At 43.4% G+C, this 27,267-nt stretch overlaps 1 protein-coding gene and 1 long non-coding RNA gene across 5 annotated transcripts in view; one reads left to right on the plus strand and one right to left on the minus strand.

The window, feature by feature from the left end:
* LOC110259494 (uncharacterized) overlaps positions 1-25,765 on the plus strand; it is a 498,951-nt gene extending 473,186 nt beyond the window's left edge. The window contains exons 4-7 of one of the 3 annotated variants that reach the window (XR_014838829.1): positions 5,192-5,299; positions 19,487-19,557; positions 22,110-22,522; positions 24,910-25,765. This is a non-coding gene — a long non-coding RNA (uncharacterized LOC110259494). Of the gene's footprint in view, positions 1-5,191; positions 5,300-6,078; positions 6,247-7,578; positions 10,296-19,486; positions 19,558-22,109; positions 22,523-24,909 lie in introns of those variants that run through there. The other 2 variants (XR_014838827.1, XR_014838828.1) reach the window with 2 other exon arrangements.
* SPOCK1 (SPARC (osteonectin), cwcv and kazal like domains proteoglycan 1) overlaps positions 1-27,267 on the minus strand; it is a 514,699-nt gene that overhangs the window by 6,201 nt on the left and 481,231 nt on the right. For both annotated transcript variants that reach the window (XM_003354287.5, XM_085014638.1), the window contains 3 exons: positions 16,925-17,041; positions 12,116-12,337; positions 7,324-7,386 (listed from right to left, as the gene is read on the minus strand). In XM_003354287.5, the coding sequence (XP_003354335.2) occupies positions 7,324-7,386; positions 12,116-12,337; positions 16,925-17,041 (402 nt within the window). The remainder of the gene's footprint in view (positions 1-7,323; positions 7,387-12,115; positions 12,338-16,924; positions 17,042-27,267) is intronic.

Consider the following 27,267-nt stretch of genomic DNA (forward strand, 5'->3'; position numbering starts at 1 on the left):
AGTATAATCTGAAGTCCGGGAGCCTGATTCTTCCAGCTCCATTTTTCTTTTTCAGGATGTCTTTGGTTATTCTGGGTCTTTTGTGCTCCAAACAAACTTTAAAATAGTTTGTTTGAGTTCTGTAACAAATGTCCTTGGTAATTTGTTAGGGATTGCATTGAATCTGTAGATTGCCTTGGGTAGTATAGTCATTTTGATAATATTAACTCTTCCAATCCGTGGTACTACTCTTATTAAGAACTCTTTCGGAGTTCCCGTGGTGGCGCAGTGGTTAACGAATCCGACTAGGAACCATGAGGTTGCGGGTTCGGTCCCTGCCCTTGCTCAGTGGGTTAACGATCCGGCGTTGCCGTGAGCTGTGGTGTAGGTCGCAGACGCGGCTCGGATCCAGCGTTGCTGTGGCTCTGGCGTAGGCTGGTGGCTACAGCTCCGATTTGACCCCTAGCCTGGGAATCTCCATATGCCGCGGGAGCGGCCCAAAGAAATAGCAAAAAAAAAAAAAAAAAAAAAAAAAAAAAGAACTCTTTCATTTCCGAAGTTTTTTCTCATTTTCATGGAAATATAATTGATACAAGGCACCATGGAAGTTTTAAGGTGAATGGCACAATGGTTTGACTTGTTGTGATGTGATTACCATAAATTTGGCTTACCTTCATGTCATATAGAAAAATAAGAACTGTTTTTTCCTCGTGATGAAAATCTCTTAGGACTTCCTCCCTTAACAACGTTCACACGTACCATACCGCAGTGGTAACTAGTCATCACGTGGTACGTTATATCCCCGCAACTTCTTTATCTTGTAACTGGAAGTTTGTATCTTTGATTTACCTTCATGTAGTTCTCCCTCTGCCCACCCCCTGCCTATGTTTACTGCCAGTCTCATCTCTTTTTCTGTGAGTGTGTTTTTCTATTACATATACAAGGGATCATACGGGTATTTGTCTTTGACATATTTCACTTGGCATAATGCCCTTAGAGTCCATCCACGCTATTGCGATTGTCAGGATTTCCTTCCTTTTTTACAAGCTGAATGATACTCCGTTACACAAACACACGTGTAACAATGTCTCCGTACATTCATCCATCAGTGAACACTTAGGTTGTTTCCATACCTTGGATATTATTGTAAATAATGCTTCTATGAACAGAGGTGTGCAGATAATCACTTTGACATAGTGTTTTCACATCCTTCAGATATATTCCCAGAAGTGGAACTGCTGGATCATGTGATAGTTCTAGTTTTAATTTTTTGAGGAACCCCCATACTGTTTTCCCATAGTGGCTGTACCAACATATAAGCCCACCAACAGTGTACAACACTTTTTTTGCACATCCTTGCCAGTATTTGTTACCTTTGGTCTTTTTGGTCTTTTTTATGACAGCTCTTTTAACAGGCAGAAACTTGTATTTCATTGTGGTTTTGATTTGCATTTCCCTGATGAGTGATGCTGAGCACACTGTCATGTACCTGTCGGCCATCTGAATATCTTCTTTGGAAAAAATGTCTGTTCAGTTTCTTTGTCCATTTGCCAAATGGAAATAGTTGTGGAATTTTTTATTGTTTTGTGGGTTTTTGTTTTTTGTTTTTTTTTGCTATAGAGTTGTATGAATCTTTATATATATTGATATTAGCCCATTATCTGATAAATGGTTTATAAATATTCCTTCCCATTCCATAGACCATCTTTTAATTTTGCTGATAGTGTGTTTTGCTGTGCAGAAGCTTTTAAGTTTGATGTCATGCCACTTATTTTTGATTTTGTTGCATGTGATTTAGGTATAATATGCAAAAAAAAAATCATTGCTAATGTTTGTGTCAAGTACTTTTTTCCTATATTTTTTCTAGGAGTTTTATGGTTTCCATTATTGCCTTTAGGTCTTTGATCCCTTTTGAGTTAATTTTTGTGAGTGGTGCAAGACAGGGGTCTAATTTCATTCTTCTGCTTGTGAATATCCAATTATCCTAGTACCATTTATTGAAAAGATTATCTCTTGAATGTATTAGCTGATTGTATGTCTGTGGGTTACTTCTGGGTTCTCAATTCTGTTTTATTACTCTTTTTATTTATTGGCCAGTACAACACTGGTTACAATAGAGCTGGAAATCCAAAAGGTGTTGTTTTTCTTTCTTTCTTTGTTGGATATTTGGGGTCTTTGTGGTTCCATATAAATTTTAGGATTGTGTTTTTCTACTTCTGCAAAAAAAAAAAAATGCTACTGGGATCTTGATAGGAATTTCTCTGAATCTATAGACAGCTTTGGGTGCTATGGACATTTTAACATTAATTCTTCTAATCCACAAACATGGGATTCCTTTCATCAATGTCTTATTTTGACATTTAGAAATGTTTTTGGTTTAAAAATCTTTTACCGCTTCTATGACTTATTTTTTTCTTGCCTGACGGCTCTGGTTAGGACTTCCAGTACTATCTTGAAGAGGGGTTGTGAAAGTGGATACCTTTGTATTTTTCCTGATCTTAGAGGAAAAGCTTTAAACCTTTCATTGTTGAACATGATGCTAGCTGTGGACTTCTCATATAGAGCCTTTTCTATATTGAGGTATATTCCTTCAATACTTAATTTGTTGAGAGTTTTTTTTAATCATAAACTGATGCTGAATTTTGTCAAATGGATTTATTGTACGTATTGAAATGATCATATAATATTTTTGTTTCATTCCATGAATATGATGAATCAGTTGACTGAGTTGTGTGTATGTGGAACCAGCCTTGCATCCCAGGGACAAATCTTACTTGAAAGGTGAATGACCCTTTTCATGTGATGCTAAATTTAGTTTACTATTATTTTATTGAAAAATTTTGCATCTATATTCAGCTGGGATATTGGCCTGTAGTATTCTTTTCTTGATGTGTCTTTTCTGGCTTTAGTACCAAGGGAATGCTGCCTTATAAAATGAGCTCAGAAATCTTTTGGAAGCGTCTAAGAAGGACTGGTGTTAATTATTCTTTAAATGTTTGGTAAAATACCAGTGAAACCATCTACTCTTGGTCTTTCCTTTGATTTTTGCTTCGGTCTGCTAGTAATTGGTTTGTTCAGATTTTCTATTCTTCCTGATTCAGTAACTTTTTTTTTAACACTTGAGAGAGTCATATGATTTTAAAAATCCTTTTAATGAGTGATACATTAAAAAAAATCTTTACTAGAATAAACACTACTTGGTCATGATATATTGGATTCAACTTGCTGATCCATTTGTATCTATGTTACTAAGAGATAAGGTTTTGTTTCAATTTCTGAATCAAAGCAACTAATTCATAAAGTGATTCAAGTATTTTTCTCTGTCAATACTCGAAACATTTTGTATGAAATGAGAATGATCCCTTCCATGAGGGATTCGCCTATAAAAACATTTTGAGCCTGGTGCCTATTTTAGGGGGCGAGAACAGTATTTTGATCTAAATTCATGTTTTTTAAAATCTAGTTGGGTCTTGTTTTTTTCATGACCTAAATGTGGCAACTCATAGTATCCTTTTCCACTAGATTTTCTTAATTGCTACAAGTTGGTTTAAAGCAATAGTTTTCAAAGTCTGGGCCCAGGACCAGCAGCTACACATCAGCTGGAAACATCTTTAGAAAGGAAACTCTTAAGCCCACCTCAGCCCTTACTGAATTAAAAACTTTGAGGGTAGGATCCAGAAAACTGCTTTAATAAATTATCCAAGTGTTTCTGATACACAGTGACATCTGAGAGCCACAAGTTTATAGTATTCTCCTGTATTTTGAGATCACATCCCACATTTAAATTTATGACAGTATTTGTACCTTCCATTTTGTCAAAGGCTTGTCTGTTTCCTTTTGCTTTAGTCTTAATTGTAAAGATAACTTTTTGAATTGAAATTTTAGGTTCCCCACCCCCCGGAAATGCACTGGAAGCTATGACTGTTCCTCTAAATTTCATTTTAGTCATTTCTCTGTTTGTGACACACAATGCTTTCATTCTCATTCATGTCCAAATGTTTTGTATTTTTATTTGCATATTTAACTATTTAAAAAAAAACCCAGATGTATATGGTTTGAGTAACTTCATTTTTGATTTCTACTTGTGTTGTAGCAAATGAATATGATTATTCATTTTTGAGATGTGCTGAGTGGCATAATCCATGGCACACATGTTTTGTGTGTCACATACATGTATATGTATACATACACACCTGTGTCACATACATATATATGAATGCTACTTAATTATTTTATATGTCTATTTGAACTGTAAGTTTTAAGAAGAGGTGTATTGAAGTTTCTGTAGGTATGACAGTTCCACCTTAAAATTCTCTCACATTTTGTTTTAAAGTTATGGTTATGCCAATTGATGACATAATAAACACTTTAGCAGGATGGCATTACCTCTCTTTAGAATTCAAAACAAAGTGTTTGCTTTTGTCAGATCTTAATAGTCTGTCTCATAATAAATGAGTTTGGCCCGTTTACATTTATTGTGATTATAGATATGACTGTTTTTCCTATTTTGCCTTTTCTTGCTTTTTGTGAAATGAGCAAATTTTCTTTATTACATGTTTTTTTCCATCAGTCTAAAAACTATTCTCTTTACATTATTAAAAGATGCATAGAGAAGCATATTTTCCTAATAATATCTAATCTTTTTTTCTTTTATTCCTGAATAAACCAGAAACTTGACACATTTTTCTCAATGACCCCAATGGTCTGAAATTTTAATTCTACCTTACTAGCAAACATTTTTATAGTTTAAATTTATTTACATTTAAGCAGCCTGCCTTATTTTTCTTTCCACAATTATGTCTCAATAATTCCTTCTGGAGATGTCTTCTGCATATTAAAACCTTTAATGAGACTTCAGTTAAGTCTGGGATGAGTAAACTTACTGAATCTGTGGTTTGAGAATATCTGTCGTCACACCTGGGTTATCTCTCAGATAAATTTAAAGGGATTTCCTATGAGCACCTTGATGAGAAACTTTTTCTCATTTGGAATCAGCGATACCAATCTGATTCTCACTCACCAGTCGTTTCTGTGTTTCTTCGGGTGTGTGCGTGTTTGACGATTGGGTGTTCATTTACTATGGGAGAACTCTCCTCGGCGTGACCTCAACTTTAGCTACATTAGCCTGGTGAAGACGGAGGTTTCTATTACCCCTCTGGCTTTACGATTTTGTTAGAGTGACTGTGTTTTAAGGTTACCTTTTATTTCACAGAATAGAAAGAAGAGTGGCAGGAGAGCCGGTAACCCCAAATCCAGCCGATTGGAGCAACTACTCAAACACTGCTCACCAGGCTATTTCAAGATGATGTGGCTCTCAGAGGTAAGATGAGATCAGGGATAGGAAGTTGCCCCCAGAAACCACTCCTAAGAGACAGGTAAGTCGGCTGATGCCACCTTGAGAAGCGGGGCCGAGACTTTAATTTAGGAGTTTAGTCAGTGCGCAGTACCTAGAGTCTTCAGTGAACAGGAGGAAGGGGGGCAAAGAGTAGATGCTTTCAATTACCAAAATTCAATTACCAAAATTCAGAGTTTTTTGAGAATAAGCAGAAAGCTGAGGAAATGCTGATCCTCCTCCTTGAGCTCCGACTGGAAAACAAGAGCACTTAATAGACCAAAAAAAAAAAAAAAAAGCATACTGGGTTGAGCCCCAAGGTTAGTAAGAAGCAGGTGTGCTCTATATTTATAATGTAATAGAATTACCATTTTTCCTAAGTAGGTAGTAATTATAACTGATTATAATTTGTTACTGCTTGTTTTATTTTTGAATATGAATGCCCCTGAATACACATTTATTAGGAGATTTCCCCATGCGAAAAATAACTTGTAAGCAGATAAATGGTATTTTTATGAGGCAGCCAGAATTATCTCCCTATGTGGGGAGATGTGTGAAAGTGAGCTTTAAACTGGGTGGGATTCTTGGAAGGACAAAGGTAGGCCCTTCACTCCTGTGAGCTGGGGAAACAGATGGTGAGACCTTTTATCTCGGACCCCATACCTTACAAGTATCTCACTATTAATGAAGCAGTAGGATATCCTTATCTTACGATAGAAATCAACAAAAGTCAGTTTTTAAAAATAGCACTCTACTGGTTCTCTAAGGCACTTCACTCAAACCCAAACAACCTCCCCTGTGGAAGATTCAGATCATAACGCACAAGTCCTGGCACTGGAAAGCCTGAGGGAAGAGAGATCCAGAAAGATGCTTTTTGTCTTCACCCTGAAGAACCTACACCCAGAGAGGTCCAAGTCACAACTATGGAATTTTTTGTGAGTTGAAAAAGGGTGTTATCAAATAGTGGAAAGTCTAAGGCAAGCGGGTGAAATAATTTTCACAAGTAGAAGGAACAAAACAGGATGCACTTTGAGGTGACCCAAAAATTAGATAACGAGAAACAGCTAGAGTTCACGGACCATCTCCATTTCACAGTCTGCAAAAAGACACTTTCCATTTCCCTTCAAGTAAATAAATAGATAAATGCCTGAAACAGCAGGCTGTTTAGGCAAGGCACCTGCTTCTGAATGCTTAAGAATAATTCTGAATTATTGTGTTGCAGCTGTCAGCTCTCTTTTTAAAAAGCAAGGGAAGCAATGCAGGCTCTTTATTTGGGCAAACAGATGAGGTGTCCCTGATGTCTCAGCAACAGCCTGGTCTGAGTGCTGCAGAAAGGAAGGTACGGGGCTATAGGAACCTGCCACAGCCAGCATCTGTGACCTTTACCTCGGCCCCAGATTGGCGTGTCAGGAAAAAACACACATCGCCCATCTGCTTCCACCTCAACATTTGGACAAAGAGCAGAAACGTAGAGACAGGGTCCAGGGCTCACACACATGGAATAGAAATGTGTTTAAGTTCACTCAAGTCCTTGGACCCTGTCTGATAAATTTAAAAGGGATTCAGCTCATCTTCCTCCTTTAATGGATGACTTGATCTGGGGAATTTAAGAAATTATGTAACTTAAGCCCTCATAATTTTGGAAGGAACACTTGAGAGTTCCATTTAATGGCCATACTTGAAAGAAGAAAAAGCCAAGGTCCATTGGAGCTCAAGATCAAGGACAAGTTAGCAGTAGAAATGGTGCTTGATTTCAGCCCTGGTGAGCTGCCCTTTGGTCCTGGGCTGACCTTTTGCCCTCTCCTCTGGCCGATGGTGCCTGCAGCTAACTGATTCTCTGTTGACAATGACATACTACCAGCTTCCTGGAAGAACCCTGCCTCAGGTAAAATGAGGCATTTCTTTCACAAAACACTGGTCCCTAATTGAATAACCATTGTTGTGCTCAATACTACAAGAGACGTGGATGGTTTAATTAGTTTTTTAAATAAGTGGCAAGAAATGGTACTTACCCAACAGGCTTTTTCCTTTGCTCAACTTCTGAATCCTGTTCATTTCATTCTGGCAAGGGAGACCTAAAAAATAATTTATGAAAGTCAGTTTCCAGATGGTAAGGGATATAATCTCTAATGATCGGCTTCACTCTTGATGTTCACCGTAGACAATGACACACCTGGGAGCGGGATTACTGCATATGCTGTTACTATGCAGCAAAACAAATTCAGGCCATTAGTGTTCCTAATTAAAAAACAATCTTTTGTCACTAGGTACTCGAAAGAGTATTTGGGGGCTACTTGCATCGTATCGGGATCTTTCTTCCCACCAGCAATTCAAGCAAATACCAAGCATCTAGTAAGTTATTTCATTGTTGATTTCCACTAAGAAAAAACATCTCTTCACAGCTAAGATTTCTACGAGTTGGAAACCAGGATGAAAGCTCACTAGTAGGTACATGCACTGAATCCACAGATTGGGACAAATACTTCTTGTGCCTCAGGTCTTGCTGCAGGCTCAAAAGAGGACTGGAATGGCTACTTATGCTATCATGGCTTACTCCCCCAGGAAAGTAAAACAGAGGCCTCAAGAGAGAACCGTGAAGATATGGAAGAGAGACAGGGAGTAGAGAAGAGTGAGACCGTGGCTCTGGCTCGGCCACCTCCTAGCCGAGTACTTGAGGCCCGTCTCCTGATCCCTCTCAGCCTCCAAGTCCTCAGTTATAAGAGAACATGTTTTCAGGAACAAGCTTGAAACTGTCAATTCTCAAGTGAAGGGTTGATCGAGTGGGAGCCGCAGGGCTCCGTAGGGCACACGAAAGTGTGTGGTACCCTTTGGACTTCTACTCCAAGCTAAATGAAAGGCGACCTCACTAGTCCAGTTTCACCATGACCTGCCTTGGCAGATGCTGTGGCTCTGGGAAGTAGGATTTGCCTCTGGTCCTCCAGTACAGACCAGGACATTCTGATTCTTGGGGCACTTGTACTACTACCTCTGTGTGTACCAGTGCGGGGCCTGCAGAAAGTGCCTGAACACCTATTTACATCCATCTGACCCTGCTGCTCGTTCCTTGAGAGACACTGGCTATCAAATGCATTTTGTGGACTTCTGGGTATAAGATGATTTCAGAGAAAGGAGAAAGACACACCAGCTTAAAACAACCACCACCACAATGATCAAATTCCTTCTTTGATGATTAAAGGCAGCATTTACTATGACAGCTACGGAACACCCATTGACTTCTTAGGCTATCCCACACAATGTTCTAGAATTTTGTCTTAATTTAATCTTTACAACTACTATAGGAGGTCGGTACAAGTGGGAAAGGTCAGCTTTGCCGCTGTGCAGAAACACTGAGAAGAAACTGTAGGAAATGAGAAGACTGCTCTTGAAGAGAAGAAACCTCACAGTCATTCAGGTACACGCTGTATCAGCTTACGAGGAAGAAAGTTCCGAGTGGTCAAGCCCCCTTTCTCAAATCGTCCAATAGTAATTTAAAAAACTCTACTTACTGAAAGATAAGGGGAAGTGAATCAAGACGGAGACCTACGAAAAATGCTGCAAGAAAAACAGAGGCAAGAACAGGAAAACACTCCTGATGAAAAAAATCCCTAAGATTTCTCTAAGAAAACAAGGGTTTGAATGAAAAAGAAAAAAAAGAGAGAGAGAGAGCGAGACTCTTTAAGAGTAGTTTAATGGAGAGATGCAAAAGCTCAAGGATATAAATGATATTAAGAGGAAAATTACATCATTTAAAAAAAGAAGGCTGTATGTGAAGCAAGAAACTGATGGGAAACATCCACGGCACTGATGCCCTTGAGAAGAGACTAAAACACGGGATAAGAACGTTGTAATTCTAGGGCTCAAAGGAACACAACGTGTCTCCGGAAAAAGTGATCATGACTGAGCAAAACTGAGACATGTCCTAAGAAATTCATATCCTTGAAAGGTAAAGAATCCTTTTGGCCTCCAGGCAAAAATGGTGCCATCACCCCTAAAAGGGGAGAAGATTAGCGTGGGTTCACTTTTTCAGTAGCTGCATCTAGTGCTAGGACAGTAATGTTAAAGATATCAAGAAAGCAAACTATGATTCTAGGGGCGTTTATACTTAACATCTTTGCTTTTGCATAGAGGAAATGTTTTCAAACATTCAGGGACTAATTCAAGGAATCTAATTCACCTGAGACTTTCTGACATCAATTCTAAAACTTGGCAATACATGTAAAGGATAATATCGAAAGCAGTCAACAGGAAAAGTTTAAAAGTGCTCTTTAAAAATTGTATTGGGCTAAAAAGCTACCTTGAGCCTTAATTATAGGATATCTACAAATGAACCATAATAAAAACAACAAGCGATCAATACCTATGGTCTGTAGTTAAAGGAGTGCTTTGGAGAAAAATTTCAGCCTCAAGGACATACATTAAAATTACAAGGAATAAGAAAGGTGGAGGTAAAATAGAACGCCCCAAACTGATTCTGGGTCAGGGAGGGAGACCGAGAAATAAAATACTGCCTTCCCTATCGGTAAACCCAAGATGGCACAGTCATCAGCCCTTGCAGCCACCTCCAGAAAGGAAACAAAGAATACCTGCCATCTAGCAGCCATCAGACTGCAGCCACTCAGGATGTGAAAACACAGGATAAGAGCCCCAGGTAGGGGTGGTGCATTTAAAGGAATGGTTTCAGTGAGTCCAGACCTTTGCACCTACCCGTACATAGAAAAGCACTAAATTCCTTACCTTGAGATACCTAGTTGTCTGTTACTAGCAGTAATCTTTTGTTCTCACTACCTGCCCTTTGTTGTAAAACTCCTTTATATCCTAGCTCCCCCCCTCACCTCCTTGGACCAGTTTTCTCAAGGTTACTTGAGATGCTGCCTCCCTCCCAGGTTTAGGTCATCAGCATCAACTTTTAGGTTGTGCATATTTTTTTAGTTGACACAACCTAACATGAAGGGAGGAGGGAGAGAAAGAAACCAATGTAAGAAAATGAGAGAAATATACAAAAATGAGAAACAACTGTAATAAAAGCTCGACCCCTCCGGGATGCCATTCCATGCCTCAGGTGGGGCTCCCGGCTTCCTCCAGCAGCTGCTGAAAGGGCAGCCTTTCCAGAGACATCGTGGCCAGGGGACCAACTCCATCTCCTGGTCAAGGAGGTAACCTCCTCCTTGGGGGCCTTGGCATTACACCTCCAGGTGAAGCATTAGCACTGAGGCTTCACTTCACTCAGCCCTCACCTGAACCCTAGGGCTTAAGCCACATGATTTTGTATGAGCTCAAGCCAAAGCTATCATTCAGCTTAATGCTGAACCACTACAATCATTTCTATTGAAGTAAAAAACAAACAAACAAAAACTTGGCTAATATCTACCATCGATTTGGAAGGCCTAGCCGATGTGATTAGAAAAGAGAAAGAAATGAGGTATAAAAATTGAAAAGAGAAAAAAATTATTAGTATTTGCAGGTAATATAACTGCACACCTGAAAAATTCAAGGAAACCAACCAGAATAACTCTCACAAGTAAAATGAGAATTTAGTACGGTGGCCAGGAACAAATTTAATATTGAAACAACCACTAGTGAGAAAACATAATGGGAAAAAATGGATTTCGTTTACACTGGTAACAACAATAAACACAAGGGAAGAGTATCTGTGCGAACAAAACGCGCAGCTCCACTGGTTCAGAGACAGAGCCTGTTCTAGGATAAAAGGATTCAATATTACATGGCTATCAACTCTCTCTAGATTAATCTAATTTTGCCTGACTCTAAAAAAAAAAACAACAGTAAGTTAGTTACTGTTGTTTTTTTTTTTTTTTTAAATGTATGAACAGACTCTAAAATTCAAAAAGTTCACACATACAGGATATGTAACAAACACATAAGAATATTCAGGAAAATTCCTAAAAAAGATTAATGGCAGGAGAGAGTGGTACGCTAAATAATAAAACATGTCCACTAATTAATAGGGAGAGTACCCAGGAGTAGATAGATATGCACAGAGCATATAGGAGTTTTATCTGTGATAAAGAAGCATTTCAAATTAATGAGAGAAAGATGGGTTGGTCAATCAACAACCCAAAACAAGGAGACAGCCATCTCCAGGGGTAGAGGCGGGGACCCTACTTGACTGCATAGCAACAACAAAACCAAAGTCATGAAAGATTTCGATGAGTAGACAAAAACTCAAAAAAGACACTGAAAGAAACAAAAGAGAATTGCTTTCCTCCTTCACAGTGGGAAATACCTTTTTAAGCTTAACATAAACTGTATTATGGCTTCTAAGAAGCCCTAAAATAAAAGATGGAGAATTTTACTGTCTTCAAATTTCTCCCTAGTGAAAATGCACCAAGTCAAAATTGGGAAAAAAAAAAACTTGTAATACACATAACTAGAACAATTCTAACGTCTTAGTATAAAGACAAAAATACACAAGAACCTTATCTGAAGAAAATGTACAGAAACCAAAGACGTTAAGAAATCTTATAATGACCTTGAGAGTTAGGGAGCAAAGGTTTCTATACCCGTTTTACAGATGAAAAAGCTGAGGTGCAAGGGTGAAAAGACTTTCCCAAGAGGAGGACTGGAATAAGAGACTCCTTGATCAAGCTCACAGGTTTTCTGTATCATGCTGCGCTCTCAGTGGGGATGGATTAGGGGAAAAGAGCCTTTGGGCCACCCATTAGATGGAAGGATGCTTTATCCTCTGGCTGTGTCCATTTGCCTGCCTCCCCAGGGGTGATAAATGGCCCCTCCCTGCCTGCCACAGTGGCCCAGCCTCTGGGCTCCACCTCCCTCTTGCCTTACCTCCAGGTTTCTGGAAGCAGTAGCACCACTCATTGTTGGAGAGCTTGCCATCCTTAAAGGAGTCACACGAATTGAAGAGAGGCTTGATACAGGGCTCGTACTTATCCAGGTAGATGGCGTTGATCTCTGAGTGGTCAAGCAGGAGGTCGTAGTTCATGTCCAACTTGTTGAACATCCAGCCCAAGGAGTCCTTGCAGATGGGCAGGATGCTGGTGTCAAACCCTGCCAAGGGAAGGGCACATCTCAGCTGCCACCAAGCCATCTCTCCTGGTCTGCTCACTCCCCAGCTTTCTGCCCCTAACAGAGGCCCAGGGCCCACATCCTCCCCTCCCCAATGCCTTTCCCCTCCACAGGCCGCAATCCCAGCCACAGTCTATCAGAATATGTAGTGGTGGTGGTGGGCTTTTCAATGAAACGTTTTCAAGTGCACCAAAACAGAAAGGAGCATTTGCAGGAAGTGTGTTCTAAGGGAAACAGATCAGCAATGTTAATTTATCTGTGATGTAAACAGGGGTTTCTCCTTTACCCGACTTGCTTGAAACAGGGGATGCCTGAAAAGAAGCATATAAACAGAATAGGAGGACTAATTCATAATATTATAAACCATGCTTTTCAATTTAGAAGAAAAAAAAATTTTTGAAAAACCCAAACAGAAGAAACGGCTGTAAAGAGGATGGTGATGAAATGAACCGAGGTGGCACAGTCCCAAAGCACTGACTACATCCCACAGGACTGTTCAACCCGAGCAGTCTGAACATTAATGGGAAAACAAGCCAGGTACCTGCCTCTATTCCCCATCCTTCTTTTCTGCAGTCCCCTCAAGAGATACATGACATGGAATCCAAATTGACTCAGAAAATAATTTCTGTCTTATTTCCCGGGGGGGAAGAAAGGGGTGGTTTTTTGAAAGAATTATTTGTTTCTACAATGGAAACTGTATGCACTCGAATAATAATATTTGGCTGAACACTCGGGATTATTGAAGACTACTGTAGACAAACCCCAGAGAAGGCAGGTTCCACATAGGAAACTCATCTTTCTTTCAGGATCCAAAGCACCAGGCAATTTCAAAGTATTCTAGAATCTGGATTTCTAGGTCTGGTTTTATTTTCCTGAGAAAAGGATGATGAAAGTGCACCTCTGTGTTACCCTTCTAAGCATTTTATACTTAATTATCTCACTGAGTCCTTATAATAGTCCTATAAAATGATGCTTTATCCTCTCTACTTTACAGATTTAAAAAACCAGAAAGCTCAAGGTTTTAAGTTATTTGCCCAAGGTCATAAAATTGTGAGGCTGGGGAGTTCCCGTCATGGCGCAGTGGTTAACGAATCCAACTAGGAACCATGAGGTTGCGGGTTCGGTCCCTGCCCTTGCTCAGTGGGTTAATGATCCGGCGTTGCCGTGAGCTATGGTGTAGGTTGCAGATGCGGCTCGGATCCCGAGTTGCTGTGGCTCTGGCGTAGGCTGGTGGCTACAGCTCCGATTCGACCCCTAGCCTGGGAACCTCCATATGCCACAGGAGCGGCCCAAGAAATAGCAAAAAAAAGACAAAAAAAAAAAAAAATTGTGAGGCTGGGATGCACGCCCAGGTGGTCTAACCTTGGGGCTACATTGTCAACCCTTCCTCTCCCAGGAGTGCCTCTGCCTCGAAGGAGACATGACCCTCCTGCCTGAAGGACATTCAGTTGGCTTGGGTGCCAAGTTTAGGGATGAGCCATGCAGGGGTGATAGAGTGACTAAATGAGGATCCTGATGGGGTCCATGGACCCTCCAGGGGTTCTTACCTACAGCCTGTTCATCAGAAACCCCCATTTAGTTGGCAGGATACAAGGCAGGGCAAAGCGTGCCTACCCTTTAAAGCAGAATTTTTACAAAAGGGTCTTCACTGTCCAGCAGCCAGTCAACTAAATGTCGCACCTCGACTCTGAGCCCTTAAAGAAGTCTGTGCTTCTCCTCATTATCAGAGCCTATAAATTAGACTCTCCTTGAGGACAAAGACTGCCTCATTCCCTTCTAATCATCTGAGCCAGCACAGGCACACACTAAGTGCCCAACAGAAGAATTTGTCGAGAGAGGTTTTCTAGCAACTGCAAGGTTTACCCCTTCAAACATAAAAATCTTTCTATTTGAAAACATATTCCTGGAGTTCCCATTGTGGAGCAGCAGAAACAAACCTGCCTATCCATGAGGACAAGGGTTTGATCTCTGACCTTGCTCAGTGGGTTAAGGATCCAGCAGTGCCATGAGCTGTGGTGTAGGTCACAGACATAGCTTGGATCCAGTATTGCTGTGGCTGTGGCTGTGGCTGTGGTGGAGGCCTGAAGCTTCAGCTCCCATTTGATCCCTAGTCTGGGAACTTCCATATGCCGTGGGTGCTGCCCTAAAAAGAGAAAAAAAAAAAAAAAAAAAAAAAAAAAAGGAAAGAAAATGTATTCATTTTGACATCTTAAAGTACCTCTTGGAAAAGACCCTCTTTTTCAAGAAAAGAGATGATAGGACATAATGGGCTCCTCTTTGACTGAAGGTCGTGACAAACCATCTTTGATGATGATGTCCTCGGGGGCAGCTGAATAAAGGAAAATCATTTACTCTGACACTAAATGGCGCCGCACTTTTGTGCAGAATATTTTATGTAATAGGCATCAGTGCCATAGGATATTACATTTAATGCCATAGGATATTAATGCCATAGGATATTAATGCCATAGGATATTACATTTTAATACATTTTAATACATGGGAAAGGGAGGATTTAATACTGCTGACTGACCACCAAAAAGAAATGCCGTGCTGGCTGGGAAGCAGCCTCAGGTCAAGCCCACCCACACCTGTTTGGAAGGTTCTAGAAAAGAGACACCTGCCTCTGATACCCAGATGGGTGGAGAGGGAACAGAGCAGTCCTCCTAGTTGGCCCAAGGTCATGAAACCTCTAGGGCTCCACAGTTGCTCCTTCAGAACTCCTGGACTGATAAAAATGTCTTTCCCTCCTGTGCCTTGTGGGGCTAAAACCAAGTGTCATTCTTTTTATATCCTTTCACTTCAAGTGCTTCAGGACATCAAACCTAAAAGTGTCTTTGGGGACTCAATTTGCTTGTGACCAAGAGCGGGTCTCTTGCAGGCTCCCCGGCTGTCAGCAGAAGGAGCCTCCTGGGACCCGAGGCTGCGAGGAGCAGCTCTTTCATATCAGTCTACGCTTCACTGAAAGGCCCTGGGCTCAGCGACTCCTGGATGATCCTGGGGAAGAGCTTGGGAAGACTGTCTGTGAATTCAGTGTCCATGAACTCCCAAGGAAGCCACTGGCAGGAATGGAAAGAAGCAATCTTACCACCCCCTCCTGCCCACAGGTCCAACCACCAGGACCCACTCTTTGGACACTTAGCATTAGCTTCCCAGAATCTCTCTTTCCCTAAAAGTAAAAAATCCAAACTGGTGACAGAACTGTCCCCTGGGTCAGTATTTTCTACCAGTATCTCCAGCTGGCTATGAACAGCAAAGAATGACCCAGAAATTAAAACGACTGTTCTCATTTGGGCCGCACACCAGATGCTGGTTCAACTCTGGGTCCTGTCAGTTATCAGTGTCACTTCTTATCTACTTAATTCAATCCAAGAGCGTTACATTCAGGCATCCCGCCCACACAAGTGTGGGATCAGGAATGGGGTAAGATACTCTCGGCTTTAAACAACATGTGTTTTTTATATTTTGACAAATCAATATAAAAACTGTTTCACAGAAAAGGCTGTGGCAAAGCTCTATGTCTCTGAACAATTGTATGGTTGAATAAGATGCTAGGCCACCCAGCCACAGTGTCCAGAAGCTCTCCCCTAATGGCCTTTGAGTTAAAGGCAGTGAGAGGGTCCATCAAGGTGCAAACATGCAGACCCACTCTAGTTTTCTCTCCAGCTTATCAAGAGGCTCTGAGTATCATCTCTGCCAATTCATGGATGGCAGGAGGGGACACTTGTCTGGGAGAAGGTCTACAGACAGCAAAATGCAATCTGACCAATGTTCATCAAGATAAATGATCAAAGATGTTTGCTACAGTATTGCTTTTAATAGCAGAACCTTAGGAAGTACTTTAAAGCTCCCCAAAACATGTCTAGTTATATAAAGGATACTGTATCTATAAACTGAGATTCTGTGTAGCTATTACAAAGCAGAATACTCCCAGCAATAGACAGATACTCATAGCCATGATAAAGGAACACCATAAAACGGTTTGCAAAGTGTGCATGTATGCATACATATCCACAGAGACATATATATATATTTTCTATGCGGCAAGGAAAAAAATTCAAGTACATGCCATGACGTACTTACAGTTGTCAAAATGGTGTGGTTCTATATATATTTTTTTAACTGAAGTATAGTTAATTTGCAATATTGTGTTTCAGGTGCACAGCAGAGTATTTTGGCAGATTATACTCCATTATAGGTTGTTACAAGATAATGGCTATAAATCCCTGTGTTCTATAGTATATTGTTGCTTATCTATTTTATACACAATAGTTGGTTATTTTTATATCTTCATATATACTTAAATGTATTTTCAAAAAGATCTGCCCCGAACACATGATAATTCTGTAATCAGACTTTAAAAAATACAGGCTGTATTTTCTTGATTCTAAGGCATTTCCCTCCCCATATTTTCATAGTTCCAAAATTGGGGCATATTTCAAGTCAGTGTATATTTAACTTGGTATTCTTTTAATAACAGTGTCTAGGGGTGGTCAGTCAACAACATCTAGTAACTGAGGAAAGGTGGTGTTAAAATGAAATAAGTTGTAAAGAGTAATGCAGTCTTACTGCCTTGGGCTGCGTCGGAGCTGGTGGGCTTGATGACTCTGTTGGCATCCTCATGAAGCGCCCCGAACCAGTCTTTGAGCCGGGAAGCGAGGTTCCTCAACTCCTTGTCCGTGCAGGCTGGAGAAAAGCAGATGGAAGACACAGTGAATCTGTGGGCTCTCGCCTCTTGTGAGCTTATCCGCCCTCAACATGCGGTACCATCAACAAAGCCAAGCTCCAAACAGACCTTCCTCTCCAACCAGGATTCAGCTGCTTCCCCACCATGGAAACGCCCCAAGGATGCTGCGAGCACAGGGAGAGTGTGACAAAGCAAGGGCTGAGGCTCTCAGGGCAAGCAGCCCTGTGCACAACTGAACTTGGACTCCTTGGAGCTGTGAAAGCTGGGATAGCCTCGCAGTCACGCACCAGCCTCCCAGAGACCGCCACGGGTCCCTTTGGCCAACCTGATCATACTCGCTAGTGCAGTCTGCCAGAGATCTTATTTTCCACTGAACTCATGCCAAGAGATTAACACTCAAGAATGGCTAATGCTCCTGGGAAAGGCTGCCTGGGGCACCAGAAGATCCCAGTCATGGGGACTCTCAAGTGTGCTTTCACCCACATTTGGGCTTGTGGATGTTGGCTTATTTTTCTGGCTTTTGAACAGACTCACTTGACTTCCTCCTATGGACAGATGGATACCTTCTCCCTGGAAGAATCCTTTCTTTTTTCGCTTTTTAGGGCCACACCCAAGGCATATGGAGGTTCCCAGGCTAGGGGTCCAATGGGAGCTGTGGCCGCCAGCCTACAGCACAGCTACAGCAACGCAGATCCGAGCCATGTCTGTGACCTACACCTCAGCTCATGGTAATGGCGGATCCTCAACCCACTGAGTGAGGCCAGGGATCGACCCCGCATCCTCATGGATCCTAGTTGGGTTCGTTAACTGTGGAGCCACAAAGGGAACTCCTGGAAGATTCCTTTCTATTTGTGGCCCATCTTTAAGTATCCAGTTCATCTCTTAGGGTATGACAGAGTAATTAAGGCCAAGGAATACTCCTTCTGAGAACAAGAAACAAATCCAGATGGGTGGGTGGGGTGTTTAACAGTCTCACGGCAAACATCAGGGTGGGGGAGAAATCACCAATGACGGATGATCCTACAGAGAAGGCAGATGACTTTCTCTGGCTGCCTGATTTTAGCCTAATTCTGGATCCTGAGACTCTGGACAAAGGGTCCAGGCCTTGGGCTATGACCAAAGGCAGAGAGACTAGCACTGCATTTAGTGGTTGTTCACGTCTGGAGGAAAAGAAATCAGAAACCTGAGAAGCCAACGTCCAAATAAATAAAAAGCAATAAAGAAGTGCGCCTCATGATTGTCACTGTTGCTAAATTCTAATGCTGCAGGAGTCAGGCTGCAAAGCCAAGCAAAACACCATGACAATGCATAGCCAAGTTGTGAGTGTTTTATGGCACTGAAAAGACATGGATTAAGGCCAGAATCTATCAGTGCAGAGAGACCCCAGCAAATGCAGGGTCTCCACTGGAAGGCCTGGGGGCACGCGCGAATGAGCAGAGGGTCCTACTCAAACTCTGATCCCAGCATCAGTCAGCACAGGCTCACTCAACAGAGGTGATCAGCCCCATCTGCCTGGCGAAGGGATGAGTCCTCTCCAGGAGAAAGTGGTATTATACAGATTCTCTCCTCATTTTCATAGTCCATGTCTGTTTCCAGGAAAGTCCATCTTTGCTGAGCCTGGAGCCAGGCCCAAACTCTATAAAGCATGGAGTGTGTGGCCACTGCTTATACTTCAAGACAATATTTGGCTTTCAACAACCAGGACAGGACTATATTTTATAATTCCAGCCAGAGTATTCCATGGTGGCTCAGCGGGTTAAGGATTTGGCATTGTCACTGCTATGGCTCAGGTTTCTCTGGTGGCTCAGGTTGGATTCCTGGCCCTGCGACTTCCACATGCTGCAGGTGTGGCCAAAAAAACCTCAGAAAACATGAGCCAGGACATGGCCCTGAGGACTGTCTTGACAGGCAGTGGGGTGTAAAAGCCTGGAGTGAATCCAAGCTCTACCACTGACCGGCCAGGTGATTCAAACTTAAGCCACTTATTCTTTCAGCACCTCTGCTTACCCATCTCTAAACCCCAAATATTATCAGTTAGACAAAGGATAGAGAGTGCTTAGTGAAGTAATTATTCAGCATGTGTCGGCTCATTTTCTTACCACTACTATTATTTTGCTTCTTAAATTGAAGATTCATAGGTAAGTTTAGAGCAAATGTCACAGCATTCAGAAAACCAGTCAGATAAATGCACTGCAACGAAACTGGCTTGGCCACATAGGAAACGGGAGAATGTAGATACCTGTGCTTTCCAATAGGGTCACCATTAGCCATAGGTGGCTATTTTCATGTAAATGAATTAAAGTGAAACAAAAGTTTAAAATTTAGGGAGTTCCTGCTGTGGCGCAATGAGTTAAGGATCCAGAATTGCTGAAGCCATGGCATAGGTTGCAGCTGCGGCTCAGATTCAGACCATTTTTTTAAAAAGTGAAAATGTACTTCCTTAGGTTGCATCTACCCCATCCAAGTGCTCGGCAGTCACACTGCCTAGTGAGTGACTCCATGCGGGAGAGCACAGGTGCGGAATAGTTCCATCATGGCAGAATGCTGCATGGGGAGCGCTAGAGGAAGTTAGCTGTCCCCCTGCGATTGCTCGTATCTGAAGGTTCATCATGATATCCTGACAGCGAAACCTGCCTCTGGTCGTCCCCTTCACTCTTTGAGATGAGCTGAGGAAGGAGATCAGGAGCCCGCTCAAGCTGGGGACCGGCATCTCCTACTCAGCTACGCACACAAAGAGGAGGAGGAAGAGGACCTGGGGCTGATGGTGGTGATGCCCAGCCCTGCTGGGTACCAGGACCGGACCTCAGGAGCATCCCTCGGCTAACACATTTATCGGTCGCAGCTCAGAGCCTCTGGGGAATAGGAGGCCCCCTTTTCTGACTTTTCAGACAGTGCACAGCTCTAAACAGGAAAGGACATGGTCTGTTTTTCTGGGGACAATGGGATGCGGGCTCTATAGTCAATCTCCCGTTTGAAAATGGCAAATTAATAGCATCTATTTCTTCCTGATTACCATGAACACCATCTATTCTAAGCGTTCCTGGAGCAGAGAAAATTGCCAAGTCAACTTGCAAAGGAAATGAATCCCCATCTCACACTGCAGGATAAATTAGTCAGTCATGTTTAACTAAGCCCTGACAGCTGTGCAGGTAATCTGTATCTTTAGAAGACGGCTGAATTTCCCACCGATTTCCCCAAGTATGCAGGCTTTGGATGGCTGATGGAATCGGGACTATGAGTCTTGAAGGAGCAAATCTGTGGCTCTGGGAGAAGTCCGCAAGCAGGATGCCACTGGCCTGGGCAGAGAGAGATTAGAAAGCCAAAACGGAGATAGGAGGCACTCAATTACTGGGCCCTGTTCACGCACAGTGGCCTCAACAGAATGGTCCCTATGAGGAAGAAGTCAGGCACCGTCTGCCTGGAGCCAGATATGTCCCGCAGGGAAAAACTAATCAAAGACCACAGCCTGCAGAGAAGTATCTGCTCAGATTTGGTATTCTAGCTCTAAGAGGCTGGCAATGGGAGACAGAGGCTTGCCTTTTAAGGTGCCCATTACAGCCCCCATAAAGGTAGGAAAGGAGGACTAATGCTTTCCAAAATAGGGGACCCAAAGGGTACCTCCCACCCTGGGCTCCTTCCTGGGGGAAATTTCTGTGTGGAGAAAACCATGAAACTACAGCCACCCGCCATCCCACACTCTGCTCCAAGGTGGACACATCCCTGTGATTTTCTAGAGGGGTGTCTGATGGTCTATGACTCCTGCTGAGAGAAGCAAGGTCCTCATGCCACTGGCATCAGATTGGGGGAGGGAATGATGGTGCAGTCTTGGGAGAGGAGCTGGCTCACTCAGGAAGGCCAGGACCTACCCCCCCTTCACTGCCTCACCTTTCTGAGTGATGAGCGCAGCCAGGGTCCTGCCTCCCTTGCCCTCTCCATTCTCTTCTCTCCTGCCCCCACCTCTGGCTTCGGCTCACTCGTAATTGCTCTCAACCTCCCAGGCATCTCTGCCCAGCATCCCACTCCTCAGTCTTATCTGCTCCCTTGTTCCTGAGGTACTCATCTTTCTTCCATGATCTCAAGTGGCTGATGTATTGGCCACATTCCTGAGATCCACTGACTCCCTGTGGTCAGAGAATGGCCCGGCCAGGCACTTGTATCCTCAGGGCAAACATCCAGGATTGACCATCCCGGACCCCCACACAAAGGTCCCTGCTTCCTGCTGTCTCCACTGCCAGCCCATGGCGCCACCATGACCTCCCACTGGGAAAACAGTAATAGGCTCCCATTGATCTCCCAGGCTTGCTCCCCACATTCCCTTTGCCATCCAGCAGCCAAAGTGACCTTTCTAAAATGGAGATTTGATCAAGTCACTTTCCCACTCGGTTACTCCAGAGGCTCCCAACTTCGGGGCAGGCAAGCCCTAACTCCTTAAGGTGGCCTGTGCGACCTGTGGTGTTGGCCTCTGCCTCTGTTCTCTCCTCCAGGACCTTCTCCATCTGCCCTTACTGTCCTTTCCACACACTGCTCCCCGGGGGGCACACCTCTTCTCTTTCTCGGGCTAATGCCCGTTTCACCATGAGATCTCTGCTTTAAAGGTATTTCTCTTTGTCCCTTTTACATGCTTCCAGCATCTTGATCCTGAGATGCCACTCACCACACCTGTAACTTCTGGCTCAGTGTCCATCTGCCCTGCTAGATCACAGCAAGGTAAAACACAGCACCTTATGTGCTCTGCTCCTGGCTTGAAGAATGCTCTCAGTGCATCCTTATTAACCGAGTCTAATAGCCCTCTTTTTGCCTTTTTCAAACTTCAATTCACCCATCTGCAAAATGGCATAATAAAGCTTAGCTCATAGCATCATTGCATGGAATGGGATGAAATAATATCAGAAAAACATAGCTCACAGCTACTGGCGTCCAGCAGGGACTCGATAAATTGATGTTCCCTTCCCATATCCCAATTGTCTGCAGTAATATGTCAGAATTTTATTATTATGCTTTTTTTTTAAAGCCTGAGGAGATGCCTGTGATATGAAGAATGACATCTCTCCTTTGCTTATTTTGTAGGTAGGTCAGTACAAGTCCATGAGACCCAGGCTGCGATACACCTCTGCCTTCATCCTGGTGGAAAAGCTCTGTGATGGGAGGAGCTAGTCTGGCTTCCCCATGCCTACATTCTCAGCACTCACCATAAAGATGGATACATAGTCATTCAAAATATATGTACTGAAAGAAAACAGACACTGACACACTGGTTACAAACTCCCCAAGTCAAACAGCTACCCAGGGGCAGAGAAAGATTGGATCTTGGCCATTATCTTGTTGTGCTGACCCCTGGGTACTGGACCCACTTTTGGATTGATTGGGTTGCCGGTACTAACTGAAGCAATTAGTAGACGTGGTCCATTAACCAACACTGGGTTGAAGAAAATTGAAACATCAGGCCCTCAAAGGTAAAGGAAGCTCTGCCGGCGATATAGGTAAGACAGTGGGCTGAGTATCAGAAGGTGGAGGGAGCATGTCATGCCTTCATCAGCTTGGGTGTGGGAAGAGTGGTCCTTTGGAAGGACTGCATCCAGCCTGCTGCCTTCCTGTTACGTTCCCAGACGCATGCATCATTTGTACAGCCACTGGGGCTTCATTAGGGAAAAGTATAGACACAGTGTATTACTCCAGATGCACAAGCGGCAGCTCCCTCCCCCAGGAGAGCACAGCACTCAGGCAGAGAAGGGCCCCGAGAATTTGGTGCTCTCCTGGTGGACCTTCCCTGTCTGTTTGGAAAAGATGAACAGAACACAACAAACACGTGTAAATAAGGTACATGCAGCCTCTGTGGAAGGTGTATAGCCCTGGGAAGAAAATGTGATTGCTTTTTCTACCTGGGCACTCCCCCCTCCACCAGGCTTGGAACGTTAAGGAGTAGTAAGCTAGACTGACTTTGAATGCATACCGTGTCCAGACAAAGCCAGGAGTGCCTCCTGAGCAACCCAGCTGATGGGACAGAGAAGGGCACACTGGCCAACATCCTATGGCAGGAAGTGGTGATGAAGTCACTGCTGTGCTAGTGGGGTCATGAGAGAGGAGGGGTCTCTCTGATCTAGAAGTTTTTGCCTATGGAGAAGTGAGACAGCCCAGGGAAGCGGGGAAGAGGGGATTGCTCCTTCACTGAACGAGGGTCAATAGCCTGGCTCTGCCCGCCTCCATCACCCATCACCCCAGCTTCCCCAGCCCCTCACTCTTCCTTCACACAAAGCCAAGGACTAGTGAGGAAGGCTCAGAATAGGTGTTGGTGTGGGAAGGGAAGAGACAGGAGCTAGGAAACCTGTGCTTCTTTGAAAGGTGCTCCCCAGGGTGATAGCTGGTATTGCAAGCTGTCCTCAGCTTATTGCTGGCTCTGGGGGCTGAATGACAGTCTATAAAGCCCTCCTCAAGGATTAGAGAAGGGAAAGGTAAGGAAATGACCTGAGATATAAAAATATGTAGGAGAGGAGTTCCCGTTGTGGCTCAGCAGGTTAAGGACCCAAAATTGTCGCTATAAGGATGTAGATTCGATGCCTAGTCTCGCTCAGTGGGTTAAGGATCCAGTGTTGCCGCAAGCTGTGGCACAGGTTGCAGATGGGGCTTGGATCTAGTGTGGCTGTGGTTGTGGCGTAGGCCAGCAGCTGCAGCTCCGATTCAACCGCTAGCCCAGGAACTTACATATACCGAGGGTACAGGTTTACGAAGAAAAAAAAAATCGTAGGAGATAGAAAAAATAGAGGTGGGGACAGACTATAGACACTCTGTATTCAGAGCTATAGTGTGAATATCTAACGAGCATGCCAAGCACAGGGTCTGTGTGTTATAAATCCTCACTGAAGCTACATTTGAACACCCAATTGGGGATGTCTGAAAATGGCAAATCTGACACGTAGGCGTTGTAGGAGATCTGTAAACCTCTGCCAGGGAACCAATTACTGCTACATTCTTGTAACTCATGAAATCTTGCAGCTAAAGTGCCAAATGAGAATACCATCCCGCCACCTGTCACACAGACCCTCTCCCTCCCGACCTTAGCCTCACCAAAGCTTAGCTCAGGCAGAAGCGACTATGAAAACAATCACAATGTCACTTAAACTTCAGTGCCTCCGAAGGTAATTAAAGAATTGGACCAGACCGGAGCTCTCCCTGGAGCAGGCTGGAAGGCCTCTCAGAAATGGAGACTGGGTGCTGGCCCGTTCAAAGTAATCTCCTTCAGTCCTCCTAGGTGCTGTTGTGCATAATGACTTAATCAGAGCAGCACTGGATCGATGCACTCAGAGTGTTTGCAATTAGCATCTCCTGTAAAAGGTCCAGCTGAGACGTCTTCAGAGCAGAATTAAGTGCTGGGCAGAACTTGGAATGGAGAAGATACAAGGAAGCCTTCCTGAACTGCCTCGCCCAGGATCCAGCCTCTTCCTTCTACCCTGGCATCCTCCTGCTGCCGGGAGCCTCCAGGCACACCAAGCTGCCTCATCCCAACCAGCCGGGCCCCTCGTGCTGTGGAGTATCTAGCACACAGCATGTGCCCCAGTGCTGGGGGTACATGTGCAGGAACACTGAGAAGGGGGTGCTGCACTCCACAGGGGCTCAAAAGACAGAGAGGGGGGCAAGGCTCTAGCTTCAGTGGGAACGTGGGTATGGCTAAGCTGGCACTCAACTAGGTGAGGGCCGATTCTGCCTAGCATGGTTTTAGGAGCAGTAAGCAGCCATTCTGCTTCAAAAGAATCCTGGGGAGACGAGAGAGAAACCAGGCTCTGGGGAAAGAGCTGAGCTCAGATGCCAGCTTGGCCACTCCAGCTGAGACTGGACAGGTGACTTTTCCAATTGTCACTTTCCTCCTCTGCAGGGTGGAGGTGAGGACAGAACGAGCTCACAGCCTCACGGGAGGAATGCATGGGAATTGTCTGCAGTGTCCAGCACGTGCCCTGAGATGATCTGTGTGTGCAGATCCACCAAGCAGAAAAGTACAGGAATCCAGATCATGCGTGTGGCATGTTCACATGCAGTGACCCCCAAAGCCAGCTAGCGAGATCGGGTTCTCCTCTGTTGTTTCTCAGAGAAGGTTAGGTGACACCTCCAATGTCCTACAGATGATCAAGAGTAAAAGTGACATTCAACCCAAGCATTCCCGGTTTGGTGTTCACTTGGTCTGCTCACACACAGCAAAGGAGCGCCTCCTCCCCAAGTTGCAGAGCACGTGCTGGAATGTGGGGTCAGACCCTCACACCCCGACCCTGAATACGCAGGAGTCTGGCACTGCAGTTAAGAGTTCTGGCCTCTGGGTCTGACAGCCCTGGGCTTGAACGCCAGCTCCCGGTATACAAGTGATTGTTTTTCACCTAAGTCATTGCTCTTATCCAAGCCTCTGGTCTTTCACCTGTACAATGGGGATGGTAACAGTCTCAACCTCATGGGCTTGTGGTAAGGATTGACTGTGAAAATTTAGCTTTTAAAACCCAGCAGGCAGCCACGGCCAGCCGCCTTCCCTTCTGAGGAACCTCAGGGGCGGGGAGCACCTCCCCTTGGGAGGCTAAGAAACACACTCCCAGCCACGGCAACTGTTATGACAGAAAACACAGTCAGGGCTTCCCAAGGGGATTTTTAAAGCATATACAAGATGAATCCCCATTTCTAATTGGAGATCATCTAACAGAGATTTGAGCCAAGTTGCGCCTGCTCAAATTAAATTGTGTTATTATATGTAATTCCAGTTTTTAGTCTTCAGTGCCTAAAACATCATTATATATGCATGTTCTCTTATCCTTAGAGATTGCATCATTTTATGTAAAAACATGCATGAGCAAAGGAATCAGGGTCCCATTGTTCAGGAGCTTGCTGATAAAGTCCTTCTTAGAAAGCTATCTTTGAAAGACCTTAAAATACTGACATTAAACTGGGAGGAAGAGGAGTTGAAAATTAATGGTACAACCTACAAGAAAAGATGGATAAGTTTCCCTATTAAACCCATTAAGACTATTCTTAGTGACCTGATTTGAGAAGACTTTAATGTTTCTCTTGATTCTAATGATAATCCTTCATGTGGAAAACACTACACTTAGATCTTGCACAACATTTGTAAATGCGTATTTGTGGAGTTCGCACTTACGTTTTCCGCCCTGAATAATCTAGAGCAGGGAGGTTAGTTCGATGAAATAAGCTCTTAAAGCTTCTGACAAAATCCACAGATTTTCCACAATCCAGAGTAAGACAAAATATTGAATATGTAAAATTGGGGTTAAAAATGCCAACTCTGGTATTAATTGTTTCTTAGGCGGTGGGTAAGCATTTACCTACGTGGGAACCTAGAAGAGATGAGCAGTACTGCAGAAATTAACATCATAACTGGCAGTTCATGGGCAACCAGACTTCCTAGGTTCTCAATGAATCAAGACAAAACTGGAGAAATGTTAATTCCTGTTCTCACCTAAAATCAGCAACGGCAGGTACTTCAGGACAAGATGAGAGATACAACCTCCACCTGGACGTCTGAGAGCTACAGGTGATCAAAAGGTTGGGGACGGTCAGTCCCAGAAGGTCATCCCACTGCAGAGGGCAGACTCAACACCGCCAAGCCCCTCTGTGCTCTGTTAATGTAGGAGCTCAGAGGGCTGGGGACAGTCAGAAAATGCTTCCAGGAGGAAGCAGGACTTGAGCCGAGGCTCCAGTGCGTGGAGGATTTTGAAAAGGAAAAGACATTCCAGGCTAGTCCTGGAAATAATGAGGAAGTAAGCTGTAATGAAGGGACTGTGTGATTTTTTTTTACAGCTGATTTATATTTGAATTAGCTCTGCTCGAATTAAACACACTAACTTTAGCATAATTAGCTCTAATTCTAAATCATAAACATATATAAAAATCAAACATACATAAATATGTGTGTATCTAGAAAATCTCCTGTATATCTGCTCGAAGATATTTCACTGTATTACACATTCTCTCAATGCTTACATACATTCCAAGGACCATTTTATGGCCAGCAAATACTACTGCAGGACTGACAAACGAGCCTCTATCCGCAAGAAGTTTTAGTGACCGAAAACATATTTTTAGGGCCATATAAGATGAATCTTCATTCCTAACTAGCAATGTGTGTCCAATTTAATCTGTTCAAATTCAACATTCAAATCTGGGCATTAACAAACATAATTTGTTTTTGAGTTTTCAGTACCTAAAGTACCAATTCATGCGTGCATGTTTTTATCCC

The sequence above is a fragment of the Sus scrofa genome, chromosome 2 (assembly GCF_054392235.1).
Source record: "Sus scrofa isolate SSC_HxYL_T2T_F1_AM1 chromosome 2, Sscrofa_HxYL_maternal_Yorkshire_Landrace_v2.0, whole genome shotgun sequence".
Lineage (NCBI taxonomy): Eukaryota > Metazoa > Chordata > Mammalia > Artiodactyla > Suidae > Sus > Sus scrofa.